The sequence below is a fragment of the Psammomys obesus genome, unplaced genomic scaffold (genome assembly GCF_907164565.1).
Source record: "Psammomys obesus unplaced genomic scaffold, mPsaObe1.curated_primary_1811, whole genome shotgun sequence".
In the NCBI taxonomy this organism is placed as follows: Eukaryota; Metazoa; Chordata; class Mammalia; order Rodentia; family Muridae; genus Psammomys; species Psammomys obesus.
In genome coordinates this window covers 10506294-10520643 of record NW_026591643.1, presented here as the reverse complement: position 1 = coordinate 10520643, position 14350 = coordinate 10506294, and the positions used below count along the sequence as shown (strand labels likewise).

The 14350-nt window shown below is 37.5% G+C and overlaps 1 protein-coding gene across 1 annotated transcript in view; it reads left to right on the top strand.

Annotated features, from left to right (window-relative positions):
• The window catches only part of Brinp1 (BMP/retinoic acid inducible neural specific 1), a 200087-nt gene that overhangs the window by 137593 nt on the left and 48144 nt on the right, over positions 1-14350 (top strand). The window contains exon 5 of the mRNA XM_055611726.1: positions 99-204. Coding sequence (XP_055467701.1) covers positions 99-204 — 106 coding nt within the window. The remainder of the gene's footprint in view (positions 1-98; positions 205-14350) is intronic.

Sequence of the window (14350 nt, the reverse complement as noted above, 5' to 3'; positions counted from 1 at the left end):
AAGCATTCAGGAGACATGTCAGGTGTGGCATCGCTCTTCAGGATTTGCTATAAACCAGGACACCTATCTTACGCTTTTCTCACTGAATCCCACTCTAGGTCACAGAGACACGCACTGGGCCTCTGGGATGTAACAGCTATGACAATCTGGACTCTGTGAGTTCTGTCCTTCTTCAAAGCACGGAGAGCAAACTGCACCTTCAAGGTAGGAAACGGATGGAAAATGGGGCAGCACAAGGTGATAGCTTTTCCAGAGGGTGACACTTGTTCCAGAGAGGTCTAGTGAGGCACATGGAGAAGAGGGAAGAGGGGAGAGACAGAAAATCAATAAAATTTAGAAATATGGAAATCAGACTGTTGTGATGTGATATACAAGAATTTTTACATATATAGGGCATTAACTTCCTGGTTATTAATTAGTTTTCAGACAAAAAGCATGAAAATGTGAGCTCTATCTGGTTGTTTTGATAAAAATGTCTGAACATATTATTTATAGATGCTTGATACCCCAGACTTACTATATATTAAAGGTTCGTATCTTATCATGTGATTTTTTTTTCTTATTGATTTGATTGCTAGTGTGTTTTGGAAGGTGATATTTAAATCTCACAAAACAAAGAATAATTTATAGAATGTGATTCTCTGTAATTTCTTTCTTTATTGTTTCATTATTTGTAGTTTTAAATAAAAGAGCACACACCCTTTTGGGGGAGGTAATAAGCAGCCATGCTCCATACTGGATGAGATGCAGAAAGATAACATTTGGACATGACCTTTAAGACTATAACCATTATTGGGGGATTTTTTTTTAAATTTTTGTAAAAAATTCATTCAGTTGGTCAAATTTAAAAAAAGTAAATTTACCCTTTTCAATTTATATCACAAAGAGGAAAAGTAGAAATATATAGATGGATTACAGCATAGATGATATTGAAATAAACAATATGCATATTGTTTCTTTTACTTTTTGAGATAATAATATAATTACATCACTACCCCTTTCCTTTGTTTTATATATTTTTAAAAACTATATAACCATCTCAACATTCCACACATGAAATGTAAGTGAATTATGTCACATCTTTGAAACATAATAGAGAAATATTATTTATAAAGATTTCCTAGAACAGGAAAGGCCGGTAGGCATTAATTAAACACTAGAAGATTTCTTATACAATGTGACTGATCTTAACAATGTAAAAGAAGAAAATTAATTCTGTAAGGAAATGCTGAAATGTCAAAAGAGGTTACTTTGGAAGAGCAAAGTTATATACTATTTTAAGCTTCTAGTTGCCTTTTCAACTTTCCTTCAATAATCACATACTAATTTTATAGTCAGAGAAAATGCTATGCTTTAACTTTGTGAAGACAAAAATCATGACCTTCCAAAAAAGTATATGTTAAATATGACTTTGAATGTCAGTAAGAAGAACTTGGGTTGAGACTGGCAGGCATAAGGCTTAGCAGAATCTAACAAGACTTCTATGTTCTAGTTCTTGGCAGTTCTGTGATACAGGTACTTGTTACAGACCATAATTGGAAAACAGTGTAAGCCTGGCTTGATAGTGTCACTAGAAATCCTCAATGAATCTACTGGAGAAACTCAGACAAATGCAATGGTTTAATATTCCATTATAAACACACAGACACAGAACTACACACACACACAAACATCTCATATACATAGAAAAAAATAAATAAATTCAGACAGAAAATAGTAGATATGATGACTTAATTTTTAAAGGTGAAAAGGTATAACCCAAATGCCACAGATGTACTAGAATTTTTAGCCTCTTCTAGAGGTTCCTGGGATACCTGCAGCAAGTCTTTGGAATTATGCTCAAACTTTAATCCAGAAAGTTGGTTAACAGCGCATGTTTTGTCACTTGCTATGCACACCGAGGGTACACAAAACTTTAATAAAACTGTAATAAGCTTAATAACATGAGTCAGATGTTACTACCAAGAAAAGTTTTGAAATTTACATGACCGTTAGAGTCTAATTTACCATCAATCCAGTAAAACTTATGGTTCATTGATTTGCAGTCTTGTGTCCCCACGCGTTCTTGTTCAAATTATGTGTTATTTTTATTTGTAATTGTAAATTTGTTCCCTCTCAAAACACTTCTGCATAATACTCTGCTCAACAAAATCTGGGACACCCGTGGGTGCCCTTACTAGAAGCGTGCTCAGCACAGTGACCTTGACAGCCCTGTGCTCTTCTGGATTTGTCAGAGGTGAACTGTCATATTGGGTCCATACTCAAGCATCTCACATTTAAAAATTATGCTGAGAATTTGGAATGCCTGGATAAAGATCTCTAATATAAAGAAAGAGGAGTTACTTGAAGCACCAAGGAATTTTTTGGATATACTTGAAATACTGACTTAGAAAAAACAGTTATCTTCGTTAATATGGACAAAATGGGCCAGGATCAATGTGGTAGGAAGGGGATAATACTTTCCTAGATTTAGCTCAAAGTAAAATTAAACTTTGTTTGTTTGCTTGTTTTTTGTGGTTCCAAAGTATCAAAACTAGAAATTCAGTCTTGTGAGACATATGCTATATCACTGAGCAAGACACCCAAGACCAGTATGTCATGCTCAAGGCACATTCTTGCCCAAACATAGGATGAGATGCTTGCTGATGCTGTGGCTTCCTCTAGCTGAGAGTTATAAGAAGACATGTTTGGTAGAAATGCTACCCAGATAATTGACACATTATTCAATGGGGTTGAGCGATTTTGACATGAATGGTTTTATTTTTTTTTTTTACTGATTTTTTAATTTTAATTTTATTTATTCTATATCCAGACCATAGTTTCTCCTCCCTCCTCCTCTCCCAGGCTCTAACCCCACTTCCTATTCCCTCAACTACTCTTCCTCCTTTGCTGTTCAGAAAAGGCCAGCTTCCTTGGCTATCAACTGTCTATGGCATATCATGTAGGGGGAACCAAGAAGGAGGAAAGGGTCCCAAAGGCAGGCAATAGAGTAAGAGGCAGACCCTACTCCCACTATTAGGAGTCCAGCAGGAATCCAAGCTAGGCAACTGTAATGTGTATGTGGAGGGCCTAGGTCAGGCCCATGCAAACTCCCTGGTTGGGACTGGGGGTGTTGAGGGAGAGAGCTTCAATCGGGATATGTAATGAATAAACTGTGAAAAAGTATTTTTAATTAAAATGAGTGTAAATGCTTGCAACACAATGAGTAACAGACAGCTCGTATATAAATAATGAAAAACTCTACATGACATCAAAATAAGGAAACTACCTGGCAAAAAAGAAAATGGATAAGACATAGGAAAAAGTACTTCACCAAAACGAATCTCTAGATGACCAGCATGTGAAAAGATGCTCAACTTATCGGAAAAATGTAGATGAAAACAAGCATCCCAGTAATACCAGAGGATAGTACTCCATGCCACAAATGGAAGAGACTGACAGTACCAGGAAATGGGAAGTGAAGGTATGGGAGCTTACACACGTTGTCAGGGGATGCATAAATAGTCACATTTTGGAAACCTCTTGACAATATGTACTAAAAATTATATGTGCCTTTTGTACGTGACCCCAACTTTTCAACTTATAGGGATATGCCTACAGAAATGTATCCAAGTTCACAGAAATTCATGAATGTTTATAGCAAATTCATTCAGAATAGGAAACAAACAAACAAACAAACAAACAGGGGGGAGCACTAAAATGTATGTCCATCCACAACAAAATAAACATATTCATAGCACAGGTGATGAGAAAGAACATAATACTGCTTCATACAATATGGGAAAGTCTCACAAATCTAACAGTAAAAGGAGAATAAGTCAAACACAAAGGTGTGCATGCTATAAAATTCTGTTTCTACACTGCTCCAGAGAGTAAAAACACGTAGTTTTAGACAAGCAAGAGAGTGTGGAAACTTTAGGGAAGGAAAATGGAACAGTGACTACAAGAGAATAGCTGAGTTTCCTGGGTTACTACTAATCTTGTGTGCAGTGGACGAGCTGCTTCTGCCTAGGTGTGTTGGTTTAGAGACTCTGCAGAGTTAAGCACACATTATTTTTATATATTCATTATATATATATATATATATATATATATATTCATTTTGTTTTATACATATTCATTTTATATATATATATATATTTTGCATCTATTCAATATTTATTTAAAAGTGCACTGAATCTTGACCGTTCTACAGAGAGAGATTGTAAATACAGTGGAGGAACAAAGCAGAGTTTAACTCAGCCAGAACCAGCGCATTTGAACTCAGGATAGATGAGACAGTATGAACAGCAGGTACCATCTTTCAGTGAGTTTCCGTGTATCAGGGTCTGTACCCATCTATTTGCTTTAGAATTATGTCTGCTTCTTGATTTCATTTTGAATCAGTATTTTGATGTATTTTGTTATTTGGGGCTTTTAGGAGTCACACAGTTTTTATAAAGAAGATAGAAATAAACCTTCATTTAATAGGTGAAAACTGAGTTTCCTTGCGCTTGCTCAATAAGGATTTGAGTTGGATTTTTTACTTACACCCTCGACAGCATAGCTCTTCCTCAAAATAATGTAATTCTCTATTCTTCTGTTTGTATTCTTGTTCCTTTGAACAAGGTGTGGGGTTAGGGGATGACAAGATACTGCATAAATTGACCTGGGAAGACTAAAGGTGAAATGAACACTTTAATGACTTTTCACACCATGTGGTGTGACATAAAATATTTACTAAAACAGGGTAAAAGGAGACTGGAATCCAAAATAAGAAGAGAGTTGGAACCAGAGATTAAAAACTAGTGAAAAGATGACAGAAAAATCAAAGGCTATTAGTAGTCATAGCAGCAACAACTAAACTACTAGTAATAACAGTAATGGTATATTGATAATTTCTTATTTTGTGATTCTCTCTTCAAGAAGCCCATTACATGTTTTGCCAACATAGTCATGTAATTTAGTGTAGTTACCATCTTGTGAATTTATAAAGATAAAAGTATTCTGCCTCAATAACTCAATGATTTGGAAAAGGATGCAGAGAGAATATTTTCCTGAAAAATATGGGTGGTGTCAAATTTTATCTATTCAGATATTCGTTCATTTCTTTAAAAGTTTTAATTGAACATCTACTACATGTCAACTACAGGGTTAGGAAACTGGACAGAAAACAGTGAATAAGTTCTTTTGTCGTTTTGGAGCTAATACTCAGTGTGTAGATATAGGGACTAACAGACAACAACACATGAACAAAGAATGTCTTTTCTTCGTAGTGAGAAAGCTTTTGCAGAATGTAGACCATAGGAAAAAATTCAGTTTGAGTTTGATCTGGATAAACGGAGAAGCCACTGAGGTTTAGGCAAAATGACTTGATCTAGTTTGTAGTGTAAATGGCTCTATGGCTGCTGGATGGACTATTCAGGATGAGAGCATGCCCTTGGAAAGTAGCTGGGAAGCTGGGTTATTTACTACTTTGTGAGAAGATGGTTCTATGATCATTCCAAAAAAGGCAGTGAGTAGTTGGGGGATGGATAGAAATATTTTAAAACACCATGCTGACAATATCTGGAAATGGGCTAGAACAAACGTGAGAAAGAACGAAGGAGTCAAAAAGCTGGAAAAGTTTCTGACAAACATTTGTATTGGTATTGCCATTTTTTGGACATGTCTGAGTATGATGAACTACTGGGCAAACTTCATAAGACTATTGCATTTAGCAAAGAGGTAACCTAAGGACTGGGCCATCAAGCGAATTTTTTTTTTAAAAAACTCCTTCTTAAATGCAGAATCAACAAAACCTTAATTTGGCTATGGGGATTACTCTGTAGACAGGGAAAGACTGATGCTCTAGGTATGAGGAAATGTTTACAGGGTTGTGGGTGAGAATTCAGAGTAACTAGCATTTTATGTATAACTGGAATCATCTACCATTAATAAATAGTCCTTTCTACTCTGAAATGAGGAAAAAGAGAAAATGTGTTCTTGTGTCGACAAGTTATAGATATGGGAATGGGTAACATTTTGTTGGATTTCTTGATTACTCTTCATAGGATTTAAGTTGTATGATTTCAGAACTTATTATTTCCATGATTAGATTGCTGCTTATAACTTACTGTTTGTCAGTTGAATTGGCAAGGTACTGTTTGCATAACTGTACTTAAAATGTACATACCATTGTATGTTTTACAATGAATGGCATCTCAGACACAATACTGTATTCTATTTTAAATCTCAGTGAGAAGTGCAGCTCTTAGCTTCTTCCATTTCTAAAAGAGGAGATGGATGGAGGAGGTGAAGATCACAGTATGTGAGGCTTGATCATTACGATGATTGCCACACGCTCCTCTAGCTTCTGATAGCACTTGATGATTTATCGCATTGCAGCTGCCAGGGTGGTTTTTCCCGTAGCTGCATCCCATGCTCTGCTTTACCCTTTTAAGCCCTTCAGTGCTTCTTTGGAAATTTTGTCAAAATGAATCTGTTACTAATATACTAGTAGACTTCAGATTAAAGCATACATTGCTACCATGTTTAAAAACACACACACACACACAAACAAAACAAAACAAAAAACATTATTACTCTCCCATCCTAGGAAAATCCATAGAGCCTTTATAAATATTGCTCAGAAAACATTTCTGGGTGAGTTAATGAATAAAATAATGATTTAATGAACAGGCCAATTAATCTATAGTTGTTCTGTTTTCTACCACATGATAATGAATCTTTAGGCCAATGATTATTTACTGATGACCTATGGAGTGCCAGCTCTGTACTGCTTTGAAGAGATAGCATGCTTTGTGTGTATATGTGTAGGACAGAAGGAAGGTATTCATATCCAGTTCTGCTGGGCAACTTCAAACAAGAGCAATCCCCTAGCTAACAATTTGTTTGAATGTGTCATATACTGGCACAGGGATTTTCAGTTTTTGTTTTTTTGTTTGTTTGTTTTTTATTGTTTTTATTGTTATCATTTATTACAATTTAGTCAGTTTGTATCCCGGATGTGCCTCCCTCCCTCGTCTCCTCCCACCATCCTCTTCTCACCTTATGGCCCTCCCCCAGTCCACCAATGAGAGGTCCTCCTCCCCTTCCATCTGACCCCAGCCTATCAGGTCACATCAGGACTGGCTGCATTGTCTACCTCTATGGCCTGGCAAGGCTGAATCCCCCAGGGAAGGTGATCAGAGAGGCTGTCACTGAGTTCATGCTAGAAAAAGCCCCCGCTCCCTTAATAGGAACCCACTTCGAAACTGAGTCTATGGGCTACATCTGAGCCATGGTTTTAGGATCTCTCCAAGCACTGTCTTTGGTTGGGGTATCAGTCTCTGCAGGGCCTCCTACGGCTCAGGTTTTTGTTTGTTTGTTTGTTTTTTGTCTCTGTTGATCACCTTTTGAAGCTTCTATTCCCTCTAGGTCCTTCTATCTCCCCCTTCTTTTATAAGATTCCCTGAGCTCTGCCCAAAGTTTGGCCATGAGTCTCAGCCTCTGCTTCGATACCTTCATCAGTACAGTCTTTCAGAGGCCATCTGTGGTCGGCTCCTGTCCTGTTCACTCTCTTCTGCTTCCAATGTCTATCGCATTTCTCCTTCTGAATGAGGATTGAACAGCTTCCCTAGGGTCTTCCTTGTTGATTAACCTCTTTAGCTGTATAGATTTTAGTATGTTTATTCTATATTATATGGCTAATATTAACTTATGAATGAGTATATAACATATGTGTCCTTTGGCTTACCTCAAGATAATCTTTTCTAGTTCCCACCATTTGCCTGAAAATTTCATGTTTTCCTTGTTTCTAAGATCTGAATGGTATTCCACTGTGTAAATATACCACAATTTCTGTATCCATTCCTTCATTGAGGGACATCTAGGTTGTTTCTAGATTCTGGATATTATGAATAGAGCTACTACAAACATGGTTGAATCTATTGCTTTGGTAAGGACCATGATAACAACAATGTTTTAATTTTTTTTATTAGAAACAACTTTTAAAAGGTTTGAATGGACTTCCATTTCTTTGATGGTAGAGCACTTTAGAGTACAGCAAAGGCATTGTGGCTGGAACAGCTGTGAGCTCATGTCTTGATCCAAAACTAGGAGGCAAAGGGAAAACACTTGAAATGGCACGAATCTTTTGGAACCTCAAAGCCCATCCCCAGTGACACACCTCTCTCAGTAAGTCCACCCCTCTTAATCCTTCTAAACAATTCTATCAGTTGAAGACCAAAAATTTAAACATATGAGCCTATGGGGAACATTTTCTCTCAATTTGCCACAGCTTTCTGGTCCTCTGAGCTCTAGATTTACTTCATTCTTTTGTGGATGACTGGACGATCAGAATACTTTAGCAGAGCTTCAAGGGATATATCCTCCCCTGAAAGCCAGACGGAGGAGGAGATGGGTGGACTTAAGCAACTCTTTTTTTGTTGTTCATAACAATCCTCTTCCCCCAAATTTCATCACTCATGTGTTCTTGTGAGCCCAAGGAAGTACGGTCAGTTCTTGTTCCTGGTGGCTTCTCACAAGGTGTGATTCCTGCTCAGGATTGCTCCTGTCTGATCAGCACCAGCCTGAGTTTCCATGTTTCTACCTTCCTGTGGCTGGGTGGCATGCATAACGGCAGAGCCCTCGTGAAAAATGGAAGTGCTGACTACTACAGCGGTGCTCAGATCCAAGGAACACTCTTTCTCATTTTTAGAAGAAGGGGGGTTATTGTCAAGACGCAGATTGAAGGTATTAATGAAAAAGGAAATAAGATGGAGAAGCTCAGTAGACAGGAGTTGATGATCGTAAGACATCTACCTAGTTAATTAAAAAATTTCGACCTCTCTATATACTTTAATATGCAGAATGTGAATGACAACGCATGTGCCTCACAGCATTGTCTCCGTTGAATTAGAAAATGTATACTTATCAGCCAAAGGAGGGGTCCAGTGATAGTCAGGGCAACTGTTTTGGATAATTATTCTGTATCAGGTACTGAGATAATTTATTTATAGCAATACCTCAGAGCTTTAACGTAAATCAATTTTTCTCAAGTTGAAAAAGGAAGCTCACAGAAGTTCTATAACTCTCAGGTGGCAGTACATGAAGCTGGGTCCAGCTCTTCTCAAAGCACCCTGGCATCAGTAGGGAGAGAGTCCACACTTGTAAAATTACCTGCCAACCTTTGTATGTACAGGTGTAGCTGATTTCCTTAGGGAGTCTCAAAACAGTCTCTGTCAGGAAAGAACAATGCCCTCAGAATGAGTGGTCATTCAGCATCAGGATGTTCCAGGAATGTGGGATTACAGAACTTGCTATGGAATCTCTAAGGAATTTCAGACTCAGACTTAGGCAGAAAGGAGATAGGAATTCTGGGCAAGCACACATTCATTGGAAGAGCAGTGGTACTAGCAGGAAGAGTGTTATGGAATTACATATGTGTGCTGTGGTCCCATGGGACTGCTTCTTGCAAATATACCTGTGGTCAATGATGTAGCATGAAAATCCTTATAGATAGAGGTTCTGTGTGACAATTTGGTTAACTTAACAACCAAGTTCCATTAGAATGCATTGATTAGGCAGAAATCAAGCATCAGGCTGAACAAATCCTGAATCAATAATCCCAGATTATTTCTTTATTGACTGCATATGGATGTAGATTTTTTTTTATTTTTTAAAATGATTAAGTCAATGCTTATTTATTCTAACAACTTAACTTGCTAATAAGAGTCTCCAGCATAGGCAATGCAGCATTTTTTCATATGCCTTTAATATATTTCAGACACAATACATTTTCTTTTATATGCAGAGTTGCCACTCAATTTTCTTCTTTCCCAATTTATTTATTTATTTTTACAATTTACTCATTATATATCCCAATGGAAGCCCCCTCCCTCAACTCCTCTCAGTCCTACCCTCTCTCTTTCCTCCCATCCCCTACAACACAAGGGGCAAGTTATCAAGGAGGAGGCAATCTAGTTCACGACAGAGGAAGCCCCTGCTCGCCTTATGGAGAACCACATGGAGACTAAGCTGTGCATTGGCTACATCTGAGCAGGGGGTCTAGGTTTTGTCTGTGCATGGTCCTTGATTGGTGCATCAGTCTCTGCAGGACCCACTGGGCTCATGTTTTTTTAGCTTTGTTGGTCTCCTTATAGGGCTCCTGTCCCCTCCAGGTCCTTCTATCCCCAACCCTTTTGCCATAAGACTCCCTGTGCTCTGCCAAAAGTTTGGCTGTGAGTCTCAGCATCAGCTTCAATCCCTTGCTGGCTGTAGCCTGTCAGAGGACTCTCTATAGTAGGCTCCAATCCTGCTGCTGGTGGGAGTGAAAACTTGTGGTTACTTTGGAAATCAATCCGGCACTTTCTCAGAAAATTGGGAATAGCACTACCTCAAGATCCAGCTATACCACTCCTGGGCATATACCCAAAAGATGCCCCACCATTCAACAAGGACATTTGCTCAACTATGTTCATAGCAGCTTTATTTGTAATACCTATATGTCCCCCAACAGAGGCATGGATACAGAAATCGTGGCATATTTACAAAATGGAATACAACTCAACTATTAAAAACAAGGAAATCAAGAAATTTTCAGGCAAATGGGTGGAACAAGAAAAGATCACCCTGAGTGAGGTAACCCAGAACCAGAAAGACATGCATAGTACACTCTCACTTGTATGCAGATACTAGCCATATAATATAGGCTAGCCTATATTATAAAAGCTACAGACCTAAATAACAAGGAGGGTGTTAGGAAGGATACTTACATTTCATTCAGAATGTTAAACAGGATAGACAACAGAAGGGGTTGAAGAGAGGGTACAGGATGGGAGACTATAAAGGGTCCTATGAAAGGCTCCACCCAACAGTGATACCTCCAAGACTTCTATTTCTAAAATGTGTGTATATATATATAATTTTTAGTGTGTATGTGTGGGAGAGAGAGAGAATGGGAGAGAGACCCAATATGTTGAGGTGCTGCAGGTAGGCCAGAGACGACACTGAATACTCTGCAGTTACAGATCGTTGTGAAGTTCTTAATTTGGGTCTTTAGAAATAATCTTCAGTGGTATGGAAGGGTGGCACGTGCTCATACTGGATGAGCCACATTTAGTTGTTTATTGTTCAGTTCTGAACTTCATAGCATTTAGAACATAGTAGATGCTCATTAACTGTTAATAATGTAAATTAGTTGGAACTGCAAAGTTGGTTTTCTTTGAATTGTATGATTTGTGTGGCAAAAATAAAAGCAACATAAAATTTAACATCATGGTCAATTTTAAGATGTACTAAAGCATACTCACATGCTATGCAATTATAAAGATTCCATAATATTTTCAAGTCTCAAACACAAATTGTAAACCTATTAACCCATCATTCCTCAAATTCCTTTCTCTTTAACCCCGGAAAGTTACTTTCTGTCTCTGGAATTTCCTATTCTGCATATTTTAAATGAGTAGATTTAAATGAGTAGGGTATGTGATTTCCAGTCAAGCTTCTTTCTCCTTATATGATTATAACGCATGCATGGTATGGCAATTATAATACTTTCTTTTCATGGCTGCATTATTATCCATACAAGGGTATATCACATATCATTCCTATTCATTAATAGGAGTTCACCTTTCTCTTTTAACTGTTGCCTATGAATATTCAGAATAGAGGTTTTCCTTGAGTGCATGTCTATAATGCTTTTGATATACATGTAGAAGTGAAATTACTGGGTATGTGGTAATTAAGAAATTGAAGATTTGATACAAAAACAAATGTGCTTTGTTATAGATTGCATCATTTCTGTATTGTTTCCCTGTTTGGAGAGAGATCTATATTGTTTGCTTTATCATAAGCTAGGAAGTGCTGTACCATGAGCAGGGTATATTACCACCCAAAGGACATTGGCCTTAACTGGGTGATTTGCTCTGAACAATACAAGAAGACATGATACATGCCTCATCTACAAAGACACTTGTTTTTACTCTTACTCCTTTTTCTTTTTCCTGTGAATATAATATTCCTGAGACATACTATGCATGCTTACAGCATAAATTCAAAAGGAAGATGTCTGGAGCATAGTCAAAGTCTAGTCTACATGAAGCATGAAAAAATAGACTCTGGTGGCCATAAGCTACTAGGAGTTTGAAATTGTTCACCATCTAATAGTAAGTTAACAGCTTACTGATATTGAAACATAAGATGAAATATCATAAACCTCATTTATATACTGTGCTGTGTCTCAGCACCATAATTGTTGCAATGTGAACTATGAGCTTCAAAAGATGAATTAATTAACAAACCTTCTTGGTTGTATTTAAACTGGACACGTGTGGATCTGTGAGTCCAGAGCATCCACATTAGTAAATTCCAGAGTACACACACTACTCAGGTACACTTCTGTCCTAGGTGAGCTTTTCAAACTCTTTTTTCTCTTATATTTCACTAAAATCATATGTGTGTATATATCTATATATATATATCTATATATATATATGTGTGTGTGTGTATGTATGTGTGTGTGTATATATATATATATATATATATATATATATATATGTTATGTTTGTGTGTGTATTTATTTTCTTGTAATTGTAAATAGATGAATCTCATCCCACCGTCCATCATAAGACTCTGCAAGTAGAGACCATGTCTTATTCGTGGTTCACACTTTTGGCACCTAGTGGATGAAATTATATTGTAGGGGCAAAATTGGGGTTTTGTAGTTTTCCATATATTGTCATCTAGTACTGTGCTTGTTAAGTTAGAAAGAATGAAAAGAAATAAAGAGTACAATTTTCCTCCAGAACCATGATTTTTGGAAATGGATCTAAGACAAAATGTGAGCTGAAATGAGTGATCCTTTAGTGTCATTGTTCTCTGAGAATGTTTTCAGCCTCTGTATTTTTTTTAACTGCAGCCCTTTCTAAATACTTACATTTTTAACTACTGAGATGAAGTTAAATTATATTCAGGTCTCACGTTATAATTCTGAGTATGAAGACATAGTTCTGCTTGTAAGTGCTAAAGCTGGAGCGCTGGGTCAAGCTCGGCATAGAAAAGAGAACCGTGGTCTGCGGTGAAGCACATCCTTTCTAAATGCACCTTTATTCAAGCACATTTTCTTGATACCCAGTAATGTACTAGGTGGCAGAGGAATGCTCAAGATGAATGCCTCTCGTGTTCAGAGATCTGTCAGAATAAGAACATGAGCATAAGCACACATAATATAAAGCACTAAGTGTTTTTGTTAGAATTTTAAAGAAGTGCAAGTAATTTTTGGTTTTTTGCAGAGTGACCTCTACAGAAAACAACAGCAAACATGGCAAGGACAGGAACATGGCATCAGTTGAACACATATGCTATCATTTAATGATTTATATCTTGCAACCTTGTAAGGTGTCTGACTTCATTTTTAGCCCTATTGTGCATGATCTACATATAATAAAGTTGAGTCTTAAGTGCAATTGTCCCATGAATTTCAACCAACATATACAGCTGTGTACAGCCAAGATATAAAACAGTTCATTACATTTTTTAAAATTTTTTATTTAACTTTTATTAATTACACTTTATTCCTTTTGTATCCCCCCATAAGCCCCTCCCTCCTCCCCTCCCGGTCCCACCCCCCTTTTCTTCATGCATGCCCCTCCCCATGTCTACTTATAGGGGAGGTCCTCCTCTCCTTCTTTCTGATCTTAGTCTATCAGTTCTCATCAGAAGTGGCTGCATTGTCAGGGTTCTAGGTTAACTCCATGAATAGTCCTTGGTTGGAGTATGAGTCTCTGGGAAGTTCCCTGTGTTCAAATTTTCTTGTTCTGTTGCTCTCCTTGTGGAGTTCCTGTCCTCTCCAGCTCTTGCTATTTCCCACTTCTTACATAAAATTCCATTCACTCTGCCTGACACTTGTACAACCACTCTGGAAATCAATCTGGCACTTTCTCAGACAACTAGGAATAGCGCTTCCTCATGATCCAGCCATACCACTCCTAGGCATGTATCCAAAAGAGGCTCAAGTACACAAAAAGGACATTTGCTCAACCATGTGTGTAGCAGCTTTGTTTGTAATAGCCAGAAGCTGGAAACAGCCCAGATGCCCCTCAACTGAAGAATGGATACAGAAACTGTGGTATATCTATACAATGAAGTATTACTCAGCAATGAAAAATAAGGAAATCATGAAATTTGCAGGTAAATGGTAGGACCTGGAAAGGATCATCCTGAGTGAGTTGTCCCAGAAGCAAAAAGACACACACGGTATATACTCATTCATATAAACATACAACATAGAATAAACCCACTAAAATCTGTACATCTAAACAAACTAAGCAAAAGAGAGGACCCTAACTAAAATGTTCAATCCCCATCCTGAAAGGCAAAGAGGATGGAC